Genomic DNA, 27672 nt, shown 5'->3' on the forward strand with positions numbered 1-27672 from the left:
GGGTCCTGGGCTGGCCCACAAAAACAGTTTTTCCTCCTAGGCCTCTAGGTTGGCGATGGGAGGGGCTGCCGAGAACACCTCTGACGTGCCCTGGAGACATATTCTCCATTGTCTTGGTGATTAACATTTGGCTTCTTGATACTTATGCAACTTTCTGCAGCCAGCTTGAATTTCTCCTCACTAAATGGGTTTGTCTTTTTTATTTCATTGTCAGGCTTCAAATTTTCCAAACTTTTATGCTCTGCTTCCCTTTAAAACGTAAGTTCCAAATTCAAACCATCCCTTTGAAATGCATAAAACTGAATGATTTTAAGAGCACCCAGGTTATATCTTCAACACTTTGCTATTAAAAATTTCTTCCACTGGATACCCTAAATCATCTCTGTCAACTTCAAAGTTTCACAGATCCCTAGAACAGGGGCAAAATGCCACCAGTCTCTTTGCTAAAGCATAGCAAGAGTCACTTTTGTTCCGGTTTGCAACAGCTTCCTCAACTCCGTCCTCAGCCTGGACTTCATTTTAGATATCACTATCCACATTTTGGTCAAAGCCATTCAACGAATCTCTAGAAAGTTCCAAACCTTCCCACATCTTCCTGTCTTCTAAGCCCTCCAAACTGTTCCAACCTCTGCCTCTTACCCAGTTCCAAAGTCAATTTCACATTTTTTGGTATCTTTATATCAGTGTCCCACTCTCCGTGGTACCAATTTACTGTATTGGTCTGTTTTCGTACTGCTATAAAGAACTGCTTGAGACACGGTAATGTATAAAGGAAAGAGGTTTAATTGACTCACAGTTCAGCATGGCGAGGGAGGCCTCAGAAAACTTACAATCATGGGGGAAAGCCAAGGGGAAGCAAGGCACCTTCTTCACAAGCCTGCATGAAAGAGAAGTGCTGAGAGATGGGGGATGAGCTGCTTATAAAACCATCAGATCGCCGGGTGCATTGGCTCGTGCCTGTAATCCCAGTACTTTTGGAGGCTAAGGCAGGCAGATCACCTGAGGTCAGGAGTTCAAGACCAGCCTGCCCAACATGGTGAAACCCCATCTCTTTAAAAATACAAAAAAATTAGCCAGGCATGGTGGCAGGTGCTTGTAATCCCAGCTACTCGGGAGGCTGAGGCAGGAGAATCGCTTGAACCCAGGAGGCGTAGGTTGTAGTGAGCTGAGATTGCACCACTGCACTCCAGCCTAGGCAACAAGAGCAAAACTCGGTCTCAAAAAATAAATAAATAAATAAAATAAAATAAAATAAAAAATCAGATCTCCTGAGAAGTCACTATCAGGAGAACAGCATAGGGGAAAGGCACCCTCATGATCCAATTACCTCCACCTGGTCTCTCCCTTAACATGTGGGGATTATGGGGATGATAATTCAACATGATTTTAGTGGGGACACAAAACCTAACCATATCAAAAAGGTAATTACTACACTTAGCATTTGACATTACTACACTTCTAATATTTTGATTAAGTTTTGTAAGTTGATTATGTGGTTACTCCTTTTTGCGCTTTTAAACACTATACATTTAGCTACCATTGTTGCCTTTAACACTGAACAATTTTAGATGTGATTGTAAGATAATTGAACTTATTATGCTGTTGCTTGTGTATTTGTTTTCACCTCTTCCACCAAAATAACTTTAAGCTTTAATTGATGGGAGAAAAGATTGTAAGTGTAGCTTGTGGCACCCACATTTAGACAAATCATTACCAGTGTATGTGCTCTGCTTGTGAGATTAACCCATTACAGAGTGAAATGACCCGAATCTGTATTCTTTAGTTTCGTAGTGTTTGGCTTCTTTAACCATATATTGAAAACACTTTAGAAGAAATCCGATGCATTCTGATGCAGAGTTGGAATAAGAAACTCTATTTAAACAACAATTGGCAAAATCAGTTTTCTGAAGTGTATTTGTATTGCCAGGCTGTGTGACAGTTCCTCTTTCAATGACAATTGCTTTTCAAATTACGGATATTTCTATTATGAATGCTGCACATCTAAACGTATCAGCATGTAGCTATGGCAAAGAGACTGGCTTTTTATGAAAGTTTAAGCCCCATGTAACAGCAGAGTTCAGGTAAATTGTGATACTAATGTAAACTGCAACAATATAGTTCTCTAAGTTAATATATTTTCCTGTTCTGAAAAAAAAAAATCTTGTAGTATATTGCCTGAGAAAAATATCAAAAAGAAAGGCATGCATGCATGAAATTTGAAGACAGTTCCCAAAGTAGAATGAATTAAGAAAAATTTAGATATGCCTGAAGTGGAAACATTGAAAAAATAAAGAGAGTCTATTCTATTTTATGCATATTAAACTTCCTCTGTATTCTTTCTTTCATTAGAAATAAATGTACAAAAGTAACACATAAAAGAAATTTTATTGCCTAACATTGTCTGCTTCCACCACATACAATTATTAACCATATAACTTTGCATGAAAAAATTAACTAGGTCAATAGAAATTCTTTACTGTCAAAAATCAAGCTCATTTAAATAACAAAAGTTGATGTTATCAAATAAATGTATGCAGATACTATTAAAGATTATATTGTGAAGCAGATGCATTGATTAAACAGGACACTATGTATTTTTTAAAAAATTCTTTTAGATTGAGAGGTTACATGGGCATTTTTTGACATGGGTATGTTGTATGCTGGTGGGGATTGAGCCTCTAGTGTATGCATTACTCAAATAGTGAACATTGTGCCCAACAGGTTATTTTTCAACCCTTGGCCATTCCCACTCTCTGCCCTTTTGGAGTCCCTGTTGTCTATTATTTTCATCTTTATGTTCCTTTGTCCCCATTGTTTAGCTTCCATTTATAAGTGAGAACATGTGGTATTTGGTTTCCTATTTCTGAGTTAAGAACATTCTTGGCCAGGCACAGTGGCTCACACCTGTAATCCCAGTATTTTGTGAGGCCAAGGCAGGCAGATCACTTGAGGCCAGGGGTTCTAGACCAGCCTAGCCAACATAGCAAAAACCCATTTCTACCAAAAATACAAAAATTAGGCATGGTGGCTTCACCTGTAATCTCAACTACTCGGTGGCTAAGACACGAGAATCACTTGAACTCAGGAGGTGAAGGTTACACTGAGCTGAGATGGAGAGATGGTGCCTCTGGCACTCCAGCCTGGGTTGCAGAGTGAGTCTCTGCCACACATTAAAAAAAAAAAAAAAAAAAGAAAAAGAAAGAAAGAAAGAACTTCCTTTTTAAAATGCTTAAGCCAAGCAAGTTCATTTGCCAAAACTAACATTATAGTATAAGATTAGACAAATTTTATATATTTGTGATACTGACTTTTCCCTAATAAAGTACTCTAGTATTAACAGACAAGTGAAAGTATATTTTTAAAAGTGGACACATTTATTTGTAGATATCAAAAATACTCCCCGGTAATTATTTATAAATAGCAACTGTCTATTTTTTTCACCCTTTGCTTTTGTAATGTAGACTAAATTTGTAATATCATTTATTTGATATCTTTAAAAATAGATAACCATTCTATATACTAATTAGATCATGTATATATGATAAATAACATTTGGGTTCAATTAGAAGACACAGGAATCAAAAAAGATATTCTTAGGGATTTTACATTACTAAAGCAATTGGACAAAGAGATAGCAAGGTAACACAGTGGATATAAATCACAATTCTGACAAAGGGATAGAAAATATTGATGGTGGAAACCTGGCAATTATCTAGATATCTGCCAGAAGTTTATAACTTCTAAAAACCATAAACATGTTAACTTCTCAGGTATATTTTCTAAAGAAAGTCTAAGGTAACAACGAATGCAAATTCTATTACATGATGAAAGAGACAAGGTAATTTGTAAAACAGAAAAATTGAATATGCCAATACGGAGCACAGACCAAGCAAATATTATAGCATTTTGGACAATGTCAGACTGACATTCTAGTTTTTGGAAATTTTTTTTTTCAGAAATATGATTAATAAAAATTGAAGCTTAGATACATTATCAACAATTCTATGAGAGTTCAAGATGATTGGGACATTGTTAAACAAAGCATGATAATCAAATCCTCATTTTTTATGTAGAGACTAGGAGTTTCTTTTTTTTTTAAATTATACTTTAAATTCTAGGGTACATGTGCACAACATGCAGGTTAGTTACATATGTATACATGTGCGATGTCGGTGTGCTGCACCCATTAACTTGTCATTTAACTTAGGTATATCTCCTAATGCTGTCCCTCCCCGCTCCCCCCAATCCACAACAGGCCCCAGTGTGTGATGTTCCCCTTCCTGTGTCCATGTGTTCTCATTGTTCAATTCCCACCTATGAGTGAGAACATGCAGTGTTTGGTTTTTTGTCCTTGCAATAGTTTGCTGAGGATGATGGTTTCCAGCTTCATCCATGTCCCTACAAAGTACATGAACTCATCATTTTTTATGGCTGCATAGTATTTCATGGTGTATATGTGCCACATTTTCTTAATCCAGTCTATCATTGTTGGACATCTGGGTTGGTTCCATGTCTTTGCTATTGTGAATAGTACCGCAATAAACATACGTGTGCATGTGTCTTTATAGCAGCATGTATTATAATCCTTTGGGTATATACCCAGTAATGGGATGGCTGGGTCAAATGGTATTTCTAGTTCTAGATCCCTGAGGAATCACCACACTGACTTCCACAATGGTTGAACTAGTTTACATTCCCATCAGCAGTGTAAAAGTGTTCCTATTCCTCCACATCCTCTCCAGCACCTGTTGTTTCCTGAATTTTCAATAATCGCCATTCTAACTGGTGTAAGATGGTATCTCATTGTGGTTTTGATTTGCATTTCTCTGATAACCAGTGATGATGAGCATTTTTTCATGTGTCTGTTGACTGCATAAATGTCTTCTTTTGAGAAGTGTCTGTTCATATCCTTTGCCCACTTTTTGATGGGGTTGTTTTTTTCTTGTAAATTTGTTGGAGTTCATTGTAGATTCTGGATATTAGCCCTTTGTCAGATGGTTAGATTGTAAAAATTTTCTCCCATTCTGTAGGTTGCCTTTTCACTCTGATAGTAGTTTCTTTTGCTGTGCAGAAGTTCTTTAGTTTAATTAGATCTCATTTGTCAATTTTGGCTTTTGTTGCCATTGCTTTTGGTGTTTTAGACATGAAGTCCTTGCCCATGCCTATGTCCTGAATGGTATTGCCTAAGTTTTCTTCTAGGGTTTTTATGGTTTTAGGTCTAACATTTAAGTCTTTAATCCATCTTGAATTAATTTTTGTATAATGTGTAAGGAAGGGATTCAGTTTCAGCTTTCTACATATGGCTAGCCAGTTTCCCCAGCAGCATTTATTAAACAGGGATTCCTTTCCCCATTTATTGTTTTTGTCAGGCTTGTCAAAGATCAGATAGTTGTAGATATGTGGCATTATTTCTGAGGGCTCTATTCTGTTCTATTGGTCTATATATCTGTTTTGGTACCAGTACCATGCTGTTTTGGTTACTGTAGCCTTGTAGTATAGTTTGAAGTCAGGTAGCATGATGCCTCCAGCTTTGTTCTTTTTGCTTAGGATTGTCTTGGCAATGTGGGCTGTTTTTTGGTTCCATATGAAGTTTAAAGTAGTTTTTTTCCAATTCTGGGAAGAAAGTCATTGGTAGCTTGATGGGGATGGCATTGAATCTATAAATTACCTTGGGCAGTATGGCCATTTTCACAATATTGATTCTTCCTACCCACGAGCATGGCATGTTCTTCCATTTGTTTGTATCCTCTTTTATTTCATTGAGCAGTTATTTGTAGTTCTCCTTGAAGAGGTCCGTCACATCCCTTGTAAGTTGGATTCCTAGGTATTTTATTCTCTTTGAAGCAATTGTGAATGGGAGTTCACTCATGATTTGGCTCTCTGTTTGTCTGTTATTGGTGTGTGAGAATACTTGTGATTTTTGCACATTCATTTGAAATGGATAAATTCCTTGGCACATACACCCTCCCAGGACTAAACCAGGAAGAAGTTGAATCTCTGAATAGACCAATAACAGGCTCTGGAATTGAGGGAATAATTAATAGCTTACCAACCAAAAAAAGCCCAGGACCAGATGGATTCATAGCTGTTCTACTGGAGGTACAAAGAGGAGCTGCTACCATTCCTTCTGAAACTATTCCAATCAATAGAAAAAGAGGGAATCCTCCCTAACTCATTGTATGAGGCCAGCGTCATCCTGATACCAAAGCCCGGGAGAGACACAACAAAAAAAGAGAATTTTAGACCAATATCCCTGATGAACATCGATGCAAAAATCCTCAATAAAATACTGGCAAACCGAATCCAGCAGCACATCAAAAAGCTTATCCACCATGATCAAGTGGGCTTCAGCCCTGGGATGCAAGGCTGGTTCAACATATGCGAATCAATAAATGTAATCTAGCATATAGACAGAACCAATGACAAAAACCACATGATTATATCAATAGGTGCAGAAAAGGCCTTTGACAAAATTCAACAATGCTTCATGCTAAAAACTCTCAGTAAATTAGGTATTGATGGGACGTATCTCAAAATCATAAGAGCTATCTATGACAAACCCACAGCCAATGTCATACTGAATGGGCAAAAACTGGAAGCATTCCCTTTGAAAACTGGCACAAGACAGGGATGCCCTCTCTCACCACTCCTATTCAACATAGTGTTGGAAGTTCTGGCCAGGGCAATCAGGCAGGAGAAGGAAATAAAGGGTATTCAATTAGAAAAAGAGGAAGTCAAATTGTCCCTGTTTTCAGATGACATAATTGTATATCTAGAAAACCCCACCGTCTCAGCCCAAAATCTCCTTAAGTTGATAGGCAGCTTCAGCAAAGTCTCAGGATACAAAATCAATGTGCAAAAATCACAAGGAGTTTCTCTCCTAAGAAAACATGATTGTCATATGTGAGCTTTCTGTTTAATTCGCATTTGAAATTATATGTAAAAAAGTGAAAAAGATGCCTTACAAACACAATAGAGTAGGAATTATATCAGAGTTTCACAGGTATAATAAGCTCCTATTTGTAAAAAGATTAAGAAATAATTAAAATAATTTATATACTAACTGAAATGTATGGTAAAGAAAATAGTAATCCCACAGCAGTGATAACAGAAACGATAAACTGGCTCAGTTAACTCAAATGAAATGTTCTTCACTAATCTCCTCCAAAATTCGACTCTTGGATTCAAAAGTAAACTTGCAAATGTATCACTACGTTATGAGGTATGATGGAGAAAATAGGGTCACACACTGGAGAATCACTAAAATTCAAGAGCAAGGTGAGAGAACATTTGTTTTATAAAGAAGGGGAAAAAAAGAGGTAACATTATATATTTGTATGTGTTGGAGGAAGTGAGGGACTATGTAATACCTGCTTAAATATTTATTTAACCCTTAAAAGACTTAAAATATTGACATTTTATTTCAATTTTATATTAAGTAACTAATGTCTAGCCAATGTATGTATGTTCCTCAGATGAGGCAGCACTGGAATTGTCACAATACATCTGATTATCCATCAATGTATTCCCCTACTCTAAGTGAAAACAAGGGGAAAAACAATCTATCCGGAGACTAGTTGTACTTCAAATTAAAAAAAAAATAAGATTTTCAGCTTATAAATAAATATGGTGGGAAATCAAGAAGGATAGAGACTTATTTGGAGATGGAGGCAGGGGTAAGTAGCACATAGGATCTTGCTAAACATGTATCTTTCGAGCAGCGATGGAAAGGAGGTGAAAGAGTGAGCCCAGTACACATGATGAGGAAGTTGATCTCTTCTGTATCCTGAAGGACTTTCTTCACTGTCACTTCATGAAAACACATGCTTTTCTGGTGTTACTCTCACTCACCCCCACTTCTCAGCACTTTTATTTTCCTCCTCATCTTTCTGACAAACTAATGGGCTCAGAACATGGAGAGAAATTTAAGTTTTAACTGTGATATCCTTTGGTGAATTACCTCCCTTGTAAAATATTGAACTGGTTGAAATTAGGTATAATGTTCTAAGAAATGATATTAGTTTCTAAAATGGACACAATGTATTTCAGAAGTAGGAAATACTGTTTCCCAGCTCTGTCTTCTCTCTCTTTGTTTCTCGTTTTTCTAAGGAAAGAGTTGAATGAAGACACCTAAGCATTACGATAATAATTTTCAAAAGAGGAAAATATCTTTTTGTCTGTTTATTTTGAAATTTACTTTTTAAGAGCAGACTGGCCATACTTATTGAAATGCATGTTCTTCTCTTAGGCCACCATAAATTCTAACTTATTCTGCTTTTTAGTGTACATTAAGTCCAGATTCTAAAGAATTGCTTTCTCCTGAGCACTAGAGAGGAGAAGTTATTCATAAATCACTGAGGGTCTTGTTTTGCCTCTGCCATTATTTTAGAGATTTGGGGCACATCACCATCCTTCCAGGATTCAGGCTTCTCGTCTGTAACATACAGGGACTAGATCATGATCTTAAAGGCCTCTTGAAAAAAATAATAAAACCAAGACTCCATTGTTCTTGCATTTACTACTTAGACCAACATACAGTGATAAGCTGTTCTGAATCAACACTGGGATATTTATATTTGTGCAAACAATACCTTATGTCTCCTCCAACAGGTGTTCATGTGAAAACATTGCATCTAATTGACCCCGCAGTACCAGGGCTGATTAAGAAAGAAAAAATCAATGTGTGTGCAATGCTAGAAAATAAAGTGTGATGAATGTTTAGAAATTATATACCATGTTTTTCCTAAAATCTAATGTAGGATACAGCAATTTAATTGATCGTTTTATGACCTGAATTTGAAAAAATAACTCAAGTTGTAAGAAAAGATCTTTTAAAAATATTTTTAAACAGAAATAATACAATGTAATTAAAATCAAGAGAACAAGCAAAATTAAATTTACGATTTAGTGTTTGTCTTTTCTTTAGGTTATTCACACCATCAGTGCCACTGATAAAGATGATTTTGCCAATGGACCAAGGTTTAACTTCTTTCTTGATGAACACCTGCCTGTAAATCCAAACTTCACTCTGAAGGACAATGAAGGTGAACATATATACACGTATTTGTTTATCTATGTGCTTTCTGCTTTGACCTTATATGTAATAGGCTTTATTCTTATATACTCACAAACATCTTGCAAATCAGCATTCAAAGTCAGTTTGATGCTACTGTGTGATGATCTGGGAATAGCTTGTATTTAAAATTGAGCCATATGTACAAATAACTTTCATTGAATTTATTCAGAAGCATCTCTTTAAACAAGAAATGTACATGTAATATGCTCTTGGGCAAATTTTAAGAGAAATCTTAGCTGACAAACTTGTTTATGAGAGCTGCTGCCACTGCTTGGAGGTAGAAAATATTCAAATTAGGAAAAAATGAAAAATATATCCTAGAAACAGTTACTAAAGGAAATGCAATGCTTGCAATCATCTTGTATGAGCAAGGCTATCAAGATGTGCTTTACAAATTATATTTCCTCTTGTTATTATAAGCACTGTCCAAAATATGGGTAGAAAGATATGCACAAGTATGCAGCGTATTTTGGAAATTTTTGAATCATTTTTATTTAGCCTTCTGTACTGTGTGGTTAAAAATAATCCCATAATTTAGTAACTATGGAAGTTTTTTCATTATTTAGATGTCCTCTTTGGTACATTTCTCAAGGTTCCATATAAGTTATTCCTCATACATTAGAGAAACATTAAACCATACGGTATGTGCAATTTTCTGATTAGGATCAACTTTTTCTTTCTCCAAACTGTATATTTGATTATGTTTATCTGAATATGCTGCTATTTGGAATTTAACACTTGCCTCAGAATCACATGCAGAAAACAGTGGCACATACATTTTGAAGTAAACATTGAATTCCCTTTTTCTTCACTTCTGGGAGAAGATTTTCAAATGCAAGTCACTAAATGACAACCTGCCAAAAGCATTTTTCCCATTTTCCCTAAACATCTTTAAGCATAACAAAGTATCAAAATGTGCACAAAGCCATAAGATTTATATGAACATTTGAAGCTTAATTGTCTCTCATGTTTTAAGTGGCCCTATGTCAGCTCTGCTTATGGGAATCAATATTTGTGCATGTTTGTGTATGACAAATTGCATTTAACTGACTATTGTACATTTACTTACATTAGAACAGCCTGTCTTATAATTCAAATATACTTCGTATGATTAAATAAATATGTGAAACTTGTGAAAAAATCATATTTTTCCATATTTCAAAGAATTGTAAAATTTGGCAGAGGTTATTTAACTTGCTTTCTTAGGAGACTGGAATCATATGTTGATCCGTGTACTTTTGTTTCAGTTTCATTTTTTCTATTCCAATAAAAAATTTATGTTTTAAAATAATTTAAATTTGATAATATTACAATGAAAATTTGACTTCGATTTAAAGATGTGTTCAATTCAAGCTGTTTAACCTACATAGGTATAATTATGAATGTATTCAGGAAGACAGAATAATTTTGCTGTTGTTGAATCCCACATTCTTTTTTTTTCTTTTTTGAGAGGGAGTTTCGCTCTTGTACCATGCCTGGCTAGTTTTGTTGTTGTTATTGTTAGTAGAGACAGGGTTTCACCATGTTGGCCAGGCTGCTCTCAAACTCCTGACCTCAGGTGATCCGCCTGCCGCGGCCTCCCAAAGTGCTGGGAATACAGGTGTGAGCCACCGCGCCTGGCCAAATCCCACATTCTTAATGAAAAGTTCTTCATAAAAGGTAATTTTAGCTGGAATTGGTGAATTAAATTACAATTATATATATAATTATAACTATATATGTAATTATATATAATTGTAATTATATATAATTGTAATTATATATGTAATTATATATATGTTTTATATATATAATTGTAATTATATATATCTGTTTTATATATATAGACATATAATTGTAATTATATATATCGGTATATATTGAGATGGAGTTTCACTCTTGTTGCCCAGGCTGAATTGTAATGGCGTGATCTCAGCTCCCTGCAACCTCCAGCTCCTGAGTCCAAGCGATTCTCCTTCCCTCCCAAGCAGCTGGGATTACAGGCGCCCACCACCACAAGTGGCCATCTTTTTGTATTTTTTAGTAGAGACAGGGTTTCATCATGTTGGCCAGGTTGGTCTCGAACTCCTGACCTCAGGTGATCCACCCTCCTCAGCCTCCCAAAGTGCTGGGATTACAGGTGTGAGCCACCGTGCCTGGCCACTAATTACCTATTATATTTGAAATGTCTTAATTAAGTGATTTGACAATGTTACTAGTGTCAGAACTCACATATAGGTTTTCTCCTAAAAAGTATATACATGCTTTTAAAAGAGTTTGTGTCTACATTTTTTAACATTTAACTATGCAAATGAAGTTTACATCAGCTATAGCAGCTTGAGTATGAGAAGTCTGTGGATGGTTGTATAGTGGTAAAGATGTTTAAAATTTTTGTAAGAATATTTTTACAATTTTTGAGTATAGAAATTATAAATAACACAGAAATAATTTATCTTGGATAGAAAAAAGCAGCAATTCTTTTGGATGGAAACATTAACACATAGCTGAAAACATATACTTGAGTTAACAGTCTTGGTTGTCCTCCATAAATTCAGCCCCTAAACCTCCTGAGCCTCAGTTCTTAAATCCATTTTCCATGATTACAATCACTGACTTCCATTTTCCATGATTACAATCACTGACTTAGTACCCTCGGGAGAATTAATAATACCATATGTAAATATATTAGAATCAAATGGTCTTGCCTCCACAGACAAAGCAATTATAGATAATACTGTATAAAGATGAAATTAAAAATAAAATAGCCCTACCAAACTGTATACATACATGCATATACACATGCTTATATACGTATATTTATTCATGTACTCTGGAGATCAATTAAAATGAAAATACAGTGGAATAAGAGTCAGAAAATACAATGGAATAAGAGTCAGAAAATGCTGGACTGCAGGGTCTTGTGTGCTTGGGCTTTGTATTATGTAAGTTAAGTGACATTTACATACCCACAGAACATAAAAAAAAAACTAGAAGAAAATTTATCCTTTTCTGTGCCTATGTAAGTTAACTGACATTTACAAGCCCCCAGAATATAAACAAATAAATCCAGAAAAAAATTATTACTTTCTGTGCCTACTTCTCACATGACTTTCTGTGCCTACTTCTCACATGAAAGTCTGTATTGAGAGAAACAACAGAAATCAGACATAGCCCCCAAACCAGGACGAGCAATCAGGAAGCCATTGGTTTAGTGACATCTCCCAAATTGCTATATGGCAAAAAGCAAGGGCACAGAAACAGATTTTTCTGAAAAAGAGAGAGAGAGAAAGAGATGCATATTGTTGTTCATAATAAGCCTGAGAAACAAAAATTTAAAAGATAGTGAATGAATTGAGAAATAAATCAGAAAAATGAATTTACTCTGACTAATGAAAAATGCATAAATTATGACTAAAATGCTTCTGTAATTTCAAAATATGGAAATAAATTAATAACGTATTTACAAAAAGATAAAAAATTGGTTAGACAAAATAAGGCAACAGTAAAAGAAAATAAATATGTATAAAAATAATTAGGAAATTCATATCAAAATAAAATTATAGTTTTGGCATATATAGAGAACTATATAGAACCACATAGAGATATGTAGAAATTTAATGATATCTATGTAGCTACACATATATGCTCAGAAATTTTAATTTTAGTTATATATATGCACACATATGTATATATAGCACATATATATATAATTATAGCTATTGAACAACTACAAACTACATAGAATTGTATAAATATTTAGTACGATTGTATTTAGTATAGTTGGGAAAGAATCTATAGTTAGGTAGAAAAGAAGTGGGATCAGATAGAAAGCAAAGACTGTAAGTGTAATGTCTATGTCTTAAAAAGAGATCTGAAACAAATGTGGCATGATAATATGTTTCAAATCTAAGTGGTAATATTTTCTTTTAATTTCTACATGAGGGACAGAGTCCACTAAAACAAGTTTAGCATGTTTCCAGGCACGAAATTGGAGCTCACATATTCATTCAACCAGTGTGCACGTAAACACCATTCCTGTAGGTTCCTATGGCAAGTGATGATCTCATTACAGGTGTAGTCAGGACCTATTTCTTGTCCTCAAATGGAACTGAAATGGAATAAAGAATAAACATGCTGCCCAACCAGCATGTAAGAGATGTGTCTGTCCTGGAATGGGGAATTACGATCAGTTCCTAAAGATGGAGATATCTAACCTGACAACTGAATGATGAATGAAGCTTAACATGAAAAGAGGGAATGGCTATAATTTATAGGCAGGAAGTTAGGCAAGCCTAAAGGTCCTGAGGTATAGGGAAGAGTAGCAGAGTGAGCTTAAGGGACTGGCTAAAGTTCCAAATAGAGTCAACATAGGTATTGAAAGTGGAAATTAAAGTTAGAGTTGGCTGGAGAGGAAATCTATAGCCAACTTGATTTTTTAGGCCATGAGAAGTCAATCTCCTTTGTTTCCTAAAAAAAAAAAAAAATCAATCATAATTTCAATGGAAGATATGGAAACTAACTTTTTAACAGGAGTGATGTAGTACGATTTCTAAAGGAGTATTTTGGTTGATATGTAGATAATGGATTGTGAGCAGGGAAGTACAGTGGTATCAATCATCTTTAATTATAACTATTGTAAAATACCTTAAGACTACGGAACAGTTTCCCTTTGTGAACAATAATACCAGGACTTCTTCAGATCTTCAATTCTTCTCCTCAGGATATTTATGCTAGGGCACAATTTCTCATGCAACTCTTGCATTTCTTCATATCTTGCGAGCAGAGGCATTAATTTTTTATTTTCTTCCAGACTATCTCTTCTGCAATGTTTGTATAACAATCAGCCTTGGAAGATACAGTGTCTTCCTTAGGTTCAAAAGACTTATTTATTTGATGTATAGTATTAATAAGGATAATGATGCTCTCAGATACAGAGATTGGGCATGTTTCCTTACAATTTATTATCAAAGATCTAGGCCCCCTAAATTTAAGATTCCTTAGCTTGAGGCACAAACCCACTGTGTGCTGCACACCACCTGGGGCCTCCACATCACTCCTCTTCACCTTAAGGTAGAAGGAAACAAATCTGAAGAAGAACTGATGCTCCTTGTTGTGACGTAAGTAAAAAATCCTTTGTCTTTAACTCAGAAGGCTTGTGTTTTATTCCAGCATCTAGAACACTGTGTCAGGCTAACTGACTAGCATGTAAGTAGGTACGATCTCAGCTCACACCCTTCACATTTCTTGACACTTTATGGAAGTAACTCCTACCAGCAACTATTGTAAAAACACCTATGTTCTTATTATAACTTCTTAATGTATGCATTCTAAGTTCATACCAGAGAATACTTTAGCAGTGTTTATGCCTAGAATCACATAAGGTAGCTAATTTCCTCATACCAAGAAGATCTTCACCCATCTATACTCTGATGCAATTCTCTTATTTAATATCTAAATCTGCTTTGCTAAATAACTAAATGTAACACAATGTTCCATGTTTTTGTCAAATCTTTCCCATTCCCATGGGATCTTTCCTGACATATGTTCTAACCCTCTTGAATTTGGAATCTGATAATTCACCTGAACGTTGCAGAACAAATGTCTTCTTTAATGTTCCATCATGTTTATTTTTAAAGTTTCTTTATTTTGGACCTAGGTTTCATTACTGTGACATGTGCTGGGAATATATTGGTGGAAATACTAGCATAGATATAATGAACTGTTTAAGGAAGCAACAGTCCTATGAGAACAAATACATCCATTCAAAGAAAATGTGGTCTATACACACACAGCTTTGGTTGATATCCCTTTGATTGTTTTATAGACATGTAAATCACTAGTGAAATTCTTTATTTTTAACATTTTCTTTAGCATTTTATTCTTAATGATTTTACAATCATTGTCAGCCTTTTCTGATATCTAGAACAAATGCCAGTTTTTTGTTTGTTTGCCTTTTTTTTTTTTTTTTCCTGGTGGGGGTAGGGGAAAGGGGAGACAGGACTGGAACACATGGTCTTATTTCTTGATATATATAGAATTTTTTATTGAATGTCACGTGTTTTGTGCTGCTGTAGTGGAACACCTGAGACTGAGAATTTGTATAGAAGAAAAATTTATTTCTCACAGTTCTGGAGGCTGGGAAGTCTGAGATCATTTGCTGTCTGTAAGGGCCTGGTCTCTGCTTCCAAGATGACACCCTTGGACAGAAGGAACGCTTTTCTTTATGCGGCAGGACAGTGGAAGAGAAAAAAAATCTCACTCCTGAAAGCCTTTTGTTTTGTTTTGTTTTGTTTTTTGAGATGGAGTCTCACTCTGTTGCCTAGGCTGGAATGCAGTGGCGCAATCTCAGCTCACCGAAACCTCCGCCTCCCAGGTTCAAGCAATTGTCCTGCCTCAGCCTCCCAAGTATCTGGGACTACAGGCACTTTCCACCACACCTGGCTAATTTTTGTATTTTTAGTGGAGACAGGGTTTCACCATATTGGCCAGAGTGGTCTTGAACTCCTGACCTCAAGTGATCCACCTGACTTGGCCTCCCAAAATCCTGGAATTACAGGCGTCAGTCAATGTGTCCGGCCTGAAAGCCCTTTTTACTGTGGCATTAATTCCTTCATGGGACTGGAGCTCTCAAGACCTAAACACCACCCGTTAGGCCCCAGCTCCCAACATTATTGTGTCGGTGGCTAAGATTCCAACACATGAATTTTGGATGGGACAAAAACATTCAAGCTCTAGCACTAACAGAAGATCAAATGATAATATATTTCTCCAGAGAGTATTCACCATTTCTCTGGTAAGCAATTAGAGAGGATTGTATTCACTTTAATCCACTCAGTCTGAACTGAGTCACAGCTGATTTGCGGTTTCGTTTAGTTTCAGTTTGTCTCTGATTTGTTTCTGTTTCTAGAGGATGACCCTCTAGGGCTCTAGATGAGAGCCTCCTTGTGCATTCACAGTGGCCCTTAGCTTTCATCACTGCTCAACACCAAGATACAACAAAAAAAGTTTTCTTTGTCTTCCAGGGCTTTTCAGCTTAGAGTTTTAGCATTCTGTTAAACTTCCAATTTAACTTTCAATCTAAATTTTGAACATAACAAATGTCTTTAGGGAAATCAGTCATGTCCCTCAATTTCCAATTTAATTGCAGATGCAGGAAACTTCCAAAAACTCCCCTAGTTTCTCTTTCCCCAGCTTAGAATCCCAGCCTCTTCTTAGTTCCTAATATGACTAAATACCTATAGAAGAGAGGCTGTTTTGCAACCAACGGTTTCCATCTCCACAGTTTTTCCTTCTCTAGAATATTAACTCCTCTAGTTATCTCGCTTCAGCAGTTTTCTGATGCCCGTAAGTGGAGATATTCTTTTTTTTCTTTTTCTTTTTTTTTTTTTTTTTTTTGAGACGGAGTCTGGCTCTCTCACCCAGGCTGGAGTGCAGTGGCGCAATCTCGGCTCACTGCAAGCTCCGCCTCCCGGGTTCACGCCATTCTCCTGCCTCAGCCTCTCTGAGTAGCTGGGACTACAGGCGCCCGCCACCACGCCCGGCTAATTTTTTGTATTTTTAGTAGAGACAGGGTTTCACCGTGGTCTCGATCTCCTGACCTCATGATCCGCCCGCCTCGGCCTCCCAAAGTGCTGGGATTACAAGTGTGAGCCACCGCGCCTGGCCTTTTTTTCTTTTTCTTTCTTTCTTTTTTTTTGAGACAGTTTCACTCTTGTTGCCCAAGCTGGAGTGCAATGGCGCGATCTTGACTTTCGGCAACCTCAGCCTCCGGGGTTCAAGCGATTCTCAGCCTACTGAGTAGCTGGGATTACAGGCATGTGCCACCACACCCGGCTAATTTTGTATTTTTAGTAGAGACAGGGTTTCTCCATGTTAACCAGGCTGGTCTCAATCTCCCGACCTCAGGTGATCTGCCCGTCTCAGCCTCCCAAAGTGCTGGGATTACAGGTGCGCCTGGCTGAGATTTTCTTGATATTTTAAGCTTCTCTCTTTGTTTTTAGTGGGAGAATTCGTTGATCAAAAACTGCGTATTTTACCTAGACCTACGTTTTATAACTGAAGAACCATTTGGAAAAAGTTTCATTAAGTAATTGGAACATAAACGGAGCTTCAGAGAAAGGATGCTATTCAGTGATAGTCTAATTATCATGAAGATGATTGCTGCCTGGATATTTCCTTGAATGCTACAGATATCTGCTCTTTGAAATTTAATTAAAATTGGGTTAGAACCCCATCTCATGTACCGAGCAAATCCAAGTTTCTCTCCAAAATTTCTGAGGATTAGTCACCATTTCAACCAATATTCCCTGTTTCTCAGGCACTTGTTGCCTCTATTACTTTTACAGGCCTGCTACATATCCTTCCCAAAGAATTCTTCCCAAAGAATTATGTTCTCACAGTACAAACTGTTTACGAAAGTTTGAGTGTACAGACTGCAGGGAAAGGAAAGGCCAGCTTAGTAGCCATCTGAAAAGGGATATCAGGTGACAGAAATTATAGCCTAAGAATGGATTTCCAACTCATTCTCTTTTCCAAATCTTAACTGGGATAACGTGGACAGCTAAATAAACTTGACCTATGGATGGATCCCAAAAGTCACCTCCAAGGCAGAGAGACTTTGAGATTTACAGGAAGATATTTAGATGCTGACTCAATTCTACCTACTATCCCTTACTATGTTGGAGGAATCTCTGGGAATCAGAGCTCAAAACACCTTTCTTAGAGAAAGATCAGAAGACATGGCAGGGGTCAAGTTAGTTCAAGGACAGAGGCAGTTATTATGAATTCGGACATATTGAACATGATTATATATCTAAGTGAGACTTTTTGAGCTAACATGAAAATACTGTCAGTTAAAAAAATCTGGTAAGGTGATACAATTCAAATGGACACTATTAAAAACTGCATCAGTGAGCAGAAAGTTCAAAAGGGGAAGCAAATAGAATGTTTCGGAATTAGACTCTAGAAACAGCTTGCTACTGTTTGAAAGCTGGCTTCTCTACTAATTATAGGTGAAACTATGGCCACGTCCTTATGTTCACGGGATCTCTGTTTTCTCTTTTGTAAAATGGAGATATATAGGCAATTATTATTTTATCAGTGTACATAGAGATGAAACAATAAAGAATTTGAAAACACACATGCAGTGTAATGAGGCATAATAGGCACATTGAAGATAACTAAAATATAAATAAGTGGATGGAAAAACAATAATGGAATAACTAAAGAAATTATCCTGAGTGAAGAAAAATATAGATTTAAGAGTGAAAATCTTCTAACTTGACAGATGATGAAATGATGTTACAAATTTCCACACAGTGAATTTAAATTGTAAAAGTAGCAGATAGTGTCAAAATACTCATTTGTAAAATTAGAAGTGAACAGCCAATTGATCTTCTTTTAGTGATATTTGAAGGAACTACAATAAAAGCATCCTTTTCTAAGATAACACTCATATGACAATTAAGCAATGTATTTCAAAATACTGAATGTTACAGAAAACAACAACTATATTATTTATAATAAAATTCATTTGGCAAAAAGTTACAATAAGGGATTTTTCAATATTGACTATGTAAATGTTGGAGCTATTATTGCCAAATGAAAATAAGATGAAATAAGAATAAACATTTTTCATAGGTGAAGTGTAAAATAAACTTTATCTAAACTAATGTGATTAAACATTTACCAGAAACAATGAAGTGTTGAATATAATCACATATAAAAACAATGATAAATTGATAGAAAATATAGTATTTCTTATGAAATGTCTGTTAAATGCACTTTGCATATTGGCAATGTGAATATATTCAATTATTGGACCTAATTCAAAATGAAGACAAACACTTTACACACACACGTGCGTGCACGCGCACACACACACACACACACACACCCTGATTCCCTCAGGCTGACATTTTAAGCTATCTGTCTAGCATGAACCACTCTAGCCTCACATCAAATTATTATTTATCATCACCCTTCCTTATGTTCCTTGGAAAGAATGCCTTTCCTCTTAAGAGAAATTCTGTAGACGGTTCTTAACATTGTTTTTCTTCTGCTAGTTAATTTTTCCAGTGTTATGTACTGTCTGCTGGGTATACAGCAGTTATTTAAACTGTCCTCATTCAAGGAATTCAAAGACATAGGTCCTGCTTTCAAGGGGCTTGCTGTCTAGTTGGGAAAATGAGGATGATATGAAATGTAATTTGCAGTTGATGGAGATGAAATGTGAGCTACTTTAGAGAGATCACTACAAATTGTATTGTTAAAAGTGGTAGAACATGGTTCGACTTTAAGAATAGAGTTTGTTTCACCAGGGAGAGTGAATTAGAGATTACTTTTCAGTAAGTGGTGGATTAAAACAACATAGAGATGACAGAATGCAGCGTCAATTACTTGGTTGGAAAAATCTAGAGAGGGAAATGTAGCAAAGAAGAGACTCAATGGCATTTTAATTCACTCATGAGAACACACTAATGACTAAGCACTTTGCTTTATTCTGTACTCTAAGATACTCTGGCGTTCATTCTTTAGCTGCTTTAGTAACAAATCGTGATGGCTAGAAAAAACTGTGCCAAGAAATCTTCCATATTTATCTGGAAAGTTATTTCTCCCAATTTATTAAATATTAAACATTGATTCAGAGAATAATCAAGTGAAGGGTTTTTCTTTTATAATATATGTTGTAAAATACATAATTTTGCTTAATATTGACCTTATTTTTATCGTTAATATTTTGGTAATAACTTTATTTAAAATTTAAGAACCAGAGTTCAAAGATAATTTTTAAGTTAGAGCATTTAAAATTGTATTTTCTAAAACAACAAAAAAGTATGAAATGTTTTCTGATTAAAATGTAGTTTTTTTCTTACTTCTCTTTAAATTGTGATGTCAACTTTTAATTTTAACATCAAATAATTTCATTGTATAATTTTAACTGCTTAACTTCACATCTATAGCGAATAAACTATGGCCATATTATCACTAAATTTATGAATATAGGCTTGAGCCAGACTTCCAGGAATACGATAACCATGTTCATTCATTTGTAATATGCAAGTGTAACCTAATCCCCCAATATAAAATCATTAGTCTACAAAGATAAATCCGTTCTGTTTCAAGATCTTCATGCTATTTCTTGAGGGAATGTGCTTTATTTGATGTAAAGAGGTTTGCCAACCTAATTCTTAGGCTTAATTCTAACTGTAAAGTACATTTGTAAATCTTACAGATTTTATTAGGGCAAAAGATTATTAGTAATTGTGTGTGCATTTCTATCTCTATTTACAGGGTTCTAAATCACATTTCATTTGTCTTTTACATTTGAAAATGCTTATTATTTTTTGATGATTTGCTATCAGGAATATCTACTACTCACATTGGTTTTTATTATGTTCTCTTTTTTTGTATGTGTTTTCCATTCTCATAGATACTTGAATTCTTTAAAAATAAATGAGTCAACATAACACATTGTTTCTAAAACAAGAAAAAGTGCACTGGAAATTAATTTTTTTAATGATATGAAACAAGATTTCTTGGAGTGTCATTATTACTTTGTTGGTGGCATTCTGCAGATTTAGCGTTTTCTTTGGCTTTATTTTTATTATTTTTTGCAGCATTCGTTCTTACTTCTAAAAATGATCATAATGTTTATAAGTTGCTTTATACTTTTAACAAAACACTTAAAAGGAAACAGGAAAACTTTTTTTCTTGTGGCTATTTGGGGTTGTTGAAAGAAGATGTAACTTAAGTTACAATAAGGGATATTTTCAGCATTGACTATGTAACTGTTAGAAAGATGTCTTTTGGAGTCTTTTTCAAATTTCACACTCCATTGGTAGGGAAATGCAGGTATGTAGTTTGATACACATTGGAAATCAAGGGAATTTTTAAATGTTTATCTTGTATTTCTTTGGCATTGCCAGATTTGTAGCAGTCAACATTCCCGTAGTTTATTTTTGTCCTTCAAACAAGAACTCACAGCTGGTGTTGTAATATGCTTAATTTCTCTACAGAGTATAACCATTTAAAATTTTGTTTTTATCCACAGGGTTTCAAGAGACCATTTAGCGATTCCTCACATTCCTAAACAAAATAACGCACATATAATCCACCCTAAATTGCAAATCAAGCCTCATATATCCTCTAATGGATGTGGCTGCAACTGTTATCTAAGTCATTAGCTATCTGAGTCATTAGTTATCTAAGGTCAGGGATGAGGTTGGAACACATGGATTTTATTCTACAGTGGCTCTTCTTTCCCCTATCAGTCAAATACTAACATTTATCCAGATGCACCTTGAGAGAATTACACCATCCTTTACCTGAATGCGGACACTCAAGCTTGACTAGTGAGAAATTAAAGAGCATGTATACAATCTTGACCCCAAAATGTAAAAGATTGTGGATTAACTGTAGTGATCCATTTTAGTGGCTCTTTTGCTTTAGGTAGAAAGATATGCTTTTGTTCTCTCTCTGGTTATTTCAAACTCTATTAATTGTTGTTTTTTGTATATATGTAAAACATAGAAACATTGATTGTTGTTTTACCTATATATAAAATTATGTTTCCCCTTATGAATTTGCCAGCCCACACCGCCTCTCACCTTTTTACTCCTAGTCACGAATGAAAGAAAACTGACTCATATTCACTAAGCAAAAAAATAGAAGTAGAAAAACAAAACAAAAATATTGCTAATTTTGGCTGGCCACGGTGCCCCACACCTGTAATCCCAGCACTTTGGGAGGCTGAGGTGTGCGGATCACGAGGTCCAGAGATTGAGATCATCCTGGCCAACATGGTGAAACCCTGTCTCTACAAAAAATACAATAATTAGCTGGGTGTGGTGGTGCATGCCTGTAGTCCCAGTTACTTGGGAGGCTGAGGCAGGAGAATCACTTGAACCCGGGAGGCGAAGGTTGCAGTAAGCCAAGATTGCACCACTGCACTCCAGTACCCCAACCTGGTGACAGAGCAAGACTCCATCTCAAAAAAAAAAAAGATTTATATATATGTGATATATCATATATATATATAAAACTAATTTTATCACAGCACGTCACTTGCTTTCCTTTTGTGAAAATGTAGCTTCCATTCCTCTGCTTTAATTCTTTCCTTGCTAAGAACCGCATGGTGCTACAAAAGTCACCTGCTCCACCAGGTACATTAATGCAGGTGAAGAAAAGCTATTTTAAAAATAGAATTATACATTCACTTGTTAAAACTCTCTAAGGATTTATGCTTACAATTTTTTTTAGTGTTTATAAATCTAGTGACTCCAAACATAGTTTTTTCCACTTTAACTCATTTATTCTCTACTAAAAAAATACTGTTTATTAAAGGTTTGTGATAAATAACGGGTAGAAGTTTTCTCTTGGAGTTCATACCCCTATTTTTATTTAAAAAAAAACAGCTGTTCTTATCTCTACTTCTGCCGTTATTATATTATTGTTATATGTTTATGAATTATTTTACATTTTGTCTTGGACTTTATTTTAAAAGCTCCCTTTTTCTTCTTTATTTCCCTCCTTTCTAAATTAACACTTCGACAAATTTGTGTGTTATTCATAAGCACATTTCCTGATATTCTTCAAGAATCACATAGTTGTTTCATGTGTATTTGTGCTTATTTTGTAAAGCCCGAAATACAGTCTTGAATATACAGATGTAATGGCTTTCTTTCTACCTAAAGAAAGATTGAACGATTTAAAAGGCGTTTTTTTTTTTTTTTAAATCCTGGTAATAGATTGCAGCTTCTTTGCAGAAAGAGATGTTTTCATGCCGAAAGTGGAAAAACAGCTCAGAAGAAAAAGGACGAAAGAAACTTAGAAGAGCTACTGCGTAGTATCTGATAAAAGAACGAATATTGGCCAGGCGCAGTGGCTCACACCTGTAATCCCACCACTCTGGGAGGCCAAGGGGGTGGATCACAAGGTCAGGAGTTTGAGACCAGACTGGCCAATATGGTGAAACCCTGTCTCTACTAAAAATACAAAACATTAGCCAGGTGTGGTGGCGGGCGCCTGTAGTCCCAGCTACTTTGGAGGCTGAGGCAGGAGAATTGCTTGAACCCGGGAGGTGGAGGTTACAGTGAGCCAAGATTGCACCACTGCACTCCAGCCTGGGTGACAGAGAGAGACTCAGTCTCAAAAAAAAAAAAAAAAAAAAAAAAAGAAAACAAAAAGAAAAGAAAAAAAAAAAGAACAAACACAGATTGATTACTAATCTCCTCGGAGATTACAAAATAAGCACATTTATTTTAAATTTTTCTATATACTTGGTGGAATCAGTTAAGATGGTTATAATTTGTATCAGCATTATTTGTGAATCCAAAGCAGAAATAGACAATGGACATTGTATTTATCCAGGATTTTAAGATTATCAAGTAGGAAGGAGTGTGGCAGATGGTCAAAGGGATGACATTCCAGGGTGCAAATCAGAACATAATGACATATTGGATCATGCATTTGTAGTTTGGCAGAAAGACAAGTAAGGCCACAAGGATGTTTGCAAACTTAGATGAGCAAGCAGAATCCAGAGTCCGAAAATGGAGATTAAGCCACTGTAATATTCAAAGAAAGGGAAGTCAGAGAATACGAAGAAATAAACCTTCGTTAGACAGCATAGAGATCATGCTGCTGAAGTATTACAAGATATATTAGTTCATTTTGCTTTCAATTTCTTTCTACATGTCAATATAATAAAACTGTAACAGAAGACAAGTTCCTGCTGAGTGTAGTTCAAATCATTATTAATCAAGTACCGATTATGGAAAGGGTGCTTTGCGGGAATGCAAAACACCATCGTTTGATGAATGTGCTCTGATAATGGTTAAATTATGAATAGATTCTATTTCTGCTGCAAGACTGAAAAAAACTCAGAAACAATATGAAACCATGCCTATTGATTTGTCTGGTGGAAGTTGAGCTGTATTTCCTAGCTTTCTCTTCATACACATTAAAAATTTTTTTGGTCTAATTAGAGATCCCCATCTGAGGATTTCAAATGTTTCTGCTGTTAGATAGTTTTGGAAATATTACTTTAATGGTCTGGCAGGCTATGCTTGAAATAAAATATATCTTTGCCTGCATTATCAAAAAAGAAATTTGCTGATATAACTGAGAGTATATAGGTGTCTGATAATTTCAGTTTCAAAAACGCATACTTTTTCATATTTTCCAAGCTATAAGGTAATTTTGGACTAAAAAACAGGATTTATTTTTGCCCCAAAACCTATTTTACAGACACACCTTATTTTAAATTGAACTGTATTATAGTTTACTACAGTGGCACATAAAGTCTATCCTGCAAGGTCTTTCAAACTATTGAACAAAAAAATGAGACACATAATAGTAGCTCAAGAAAACTACATCTGATCTCCAGAAGCATGTGACTTGTATTCTACTAATGTATTCTGTGGCCTGTAGAAGTACAGAAGTTGAATGCATAACTACCTAACAATATATTTTAGGACAAATATTTTTGTGAAATAGCCCCACAAAATTATTACCAATTATAAACATCTTTGGAATATTTATTGCTAGAAAGATGGAGAAATTATATTTATTATTATGATTGCTTTTCAAATAAATGAAATTTCAATTATTTCACAGTCATCACAGGGTATTATTAGAGTGTAGGCATAAGCCTGACATTATATATGTGTGTGACAACCTCCCTGCTTCCTCCTATTTGTGTCCATATTCTTTTTGAACAAGAAATGGGATCATATAACAAAATAAATAATGCATTGTCATCTATTTTTAAATATTAAAATATATGCAAAACTATTTCTGCATTAAACTAAGGGTATGGTTTATGTAAATACTAAAAACGTATTGGTTATAATGAAAAAGATATTAAAAAGTTTTCCAAAATTTTCTGGACATTTTCAGGGGCCCTTTTGTCAACAAAATTCATATACGACATGTAAACATTCTGTTAATTCTTCATGTGAAATATTTTCCAAACTATTTTTTAATGTCCCAAAGTCTTCTAAACACATATTATTGGTTTAAAATTTCACTTTTAATGTAGTGAACCCAAAACTATGCCCAGTACTCCAGGGCAGCCGTCCTTTCAATAAAGAGAAGCAGGAATTTCTTATCTTTATTGAATGCTCTCAGATTGTTTAGCTTGTTTGACAGCTCTATAGACTTATGGCTATATTTCTCTATTTATCTATCTAATCTATCATTTACCTACGTATGTATTTACCTGTCTATCAATCATCTATCTATATTTTAAAATAAAGCTGCTATTCAAGATCCTCCCTATGTGATACTTTCCAAAGTCTACCCTCTAATATGCATCTTTATTTCATGTCTTGTTGTTAAATTTCTTTGTTCTAGCTATACAAAATCTCCTCGAATCTTAATCTAATACATTAGCTTTACTAGCTTGGCTTACAAATGTTCTATAATCTGCTGTCTTCATCCAAGCTATAGAGGGTTAGAATTAAGAACCCAGCTGTGGTGCACATTATTAGAGATTGACTTTGGCAATTAGTTCTTCTCATCCACAGATGTTCTATCCTGCTATGTTTTCTCTTTATTCAGCCTATATTAATTTTTCTTATTCATTTGGATGCCATTTGAGACTTTCTATAATATTTATTTATTTAGGGACAGAGTCTCACTGTTGACAGCCTGGGCTGGCATGCAATGGCGTGATCTCGGCTCTCTGCAACCTCTGCCTCCCGGGTTCCGGCAATTCTCCTGCCTCAGCCTCCCGAGAAGCTGAGATTATAGGCGCCCACCACCACGCCTAGCTAATTTTTGTATATTTTAGTAGAGACGGGGTTTCACCATGTTGGGCAGGCTGGTTTCGAACTCCTGGCCTCAGTTGATCCACCCGCCTTGGCCTCCCAAAGCACTGGGGTTACAGGTGTGATCCACCGCGCCTGGCCCTCATTTATTTTTTAACCATTGTATATCATGTTAGAGATTTGTTATTGGTCTTGTTGCCTAATTTTGCAGTTTCAGCAAGACGTATTTTATTGTGTCTAATATATATACATATATATATACATGTGTGTATTTGTGTGTATGGTGTGTTGTGTTTCTGTGTATGTGTATATATGTATGTGTGTATATATGTATTTCTATATAATATATATATTTCTATATAATCTATATATTTCTTCTTCCTTTCATGTTCTTCCTCAGTGTTCAAAATTTTATTTTTCAAGTTCAGTGAGCCTTCTGCCAAATACATTTTTTGCTGTTCCAGTGAGGTACAGAATATCCCTTGTCAAGAACTCATTATTCTGCTGTGCTAAGCCTTTCTAGGTGGGAAACTCTTTGCCTCCTGAACCATCCTTTCTTTTCAAAAGTCAAAACTTTAACAGGAAAAAAAAGAATGAACATTTTTATGTCTTTATGTCTTAGAGATTTCTATTTCAGGATTTTAAAATGCACTAGAAACATATTCTGGCATTTGTTTTGTTTCTGATTGCATTTCCAATAGTTTTCCTGAAAATAGCATGCTTCAAGATTATTAATATGAGATGTATGCTAGGCCTGGGCCATGAAAGAGCCGCCATCTACACTGCATGTTCTGTCATTTCACATGTTATTATTAGTGTTTCCTGAGATTCAGGGACCAGTGTCTCACATCTCTCCTTCAGAGGAGCAGCTGTGAGATTGTCAGACATGTTTGTGCCCATGAATACTTATTTCACGCATTTCCCATAGACTAAAGACTTCTGTTAATTATGATGCAACATCCTACAGCTGATAGATCTGCTTCCACAAAAGTCAGGTTTTCTGGGAGAGTAAACATGACTGACAAATTATTATATAATATACATGATGTCATTTCTTCACTTCTTCTTTCTCTATCCTATAACGTGTTTAAAAATAGACAGCTGGCTGGGTGCGATGGCTCACGCCTGTAATCCCAGCACTTTGGGAGGCCAAGGCAGGCGGATCATGAGGTCAGGAGATCGAGACCATCCTGGCTAACATGGTGAAACCCTGTCTCTACTAAAAATACAAAAAAATTAGCCAGGCGTGGTGGCAGGCGCCTGTAGTCCCAGCTACTCTGGAGGCTGAGGCAGGAGAATGGCATGAACCTGGGAGGCCGAGCTTGCAGTGAGCCGAGATGGCGCCACTGCACTCCAGCCTGGGTGACAGAACGAGACTCCATCTCAAAAAAAAAAAATAGAATAGACAGCTGATGTAGTTTTTAAAAATTCCTCTTTCACTAGGTAAGAAAATTTTCTTCGATTTCTCATTAGATTATTTATTTCTGATTTTCAGTAACTCAATCATATATGTATGTATATGCATATTTTCTTGTGTTTTATTATGTATAGTACATTGAATATTTGAAAAATTAGCTTTTTTATTATGTTAATTTAGCAATGTACAATAAATAATATCATTTTAGGATATTGCACTGTGACTGTTATAAACATACCTGCATAAAATACAATTTCTATTTTCAGAATAAAAGACATTGATAAGAGAAAAAGAAGCCCTAATTGTAATTGTCAAATGATCCACTTACTTTTTAGTGCAAAATAATTAACTCATAGATGTAGCTGCATGTTGAGTTCCCTGGAGTTGAGTTGGCATTTGGAGTGCAGGTGTTAGTGGAGTATGCCATTGGG

General features: G+C 35.5%; 1 protein-coding gene across 5 annotated transcripts in view; it reads left to right on the forward strand.

Annotated features, from left to right (window-relative positions):
* The window catches only part of CDH18 (cadherin 18), a 360524-nt gene that overhangs the window by 319315 nt on the left and 13537 nt on the right, over positions 1-27672 (forward strand). For all 5 annotated transcript variants that reach the window (XM_055245947.2, XM_055245950.2, XM_055245951.2 and 2 more), the window contains one exon: positions 8927-9044. In XM_055245947.2, the coding sequence (XP_055101922.1) occupies positions 8927-9044 (118 nt within the window). The remainder of the gene's footprint in view (positions 1-8926; positions 9045-27672) is intronic.

Source organism: Symphalangus syndactylus, chromosome 16, assembly GCF_028878055.3.
Source record: "Symphalangus syndactylus isolate Jambi chromosome 16, NHGRI_mSymSyn1-v2.1_pri, whole genome shotgun sequence".
In the NCBI taxonomy this organism is placed as follows: domain Eukaryota; kingdom Metazoa; phylum Chordata; class Mammalia; order Primates; family Hylobatidae; genus Symphalangus; species Symphalangus syndactylus.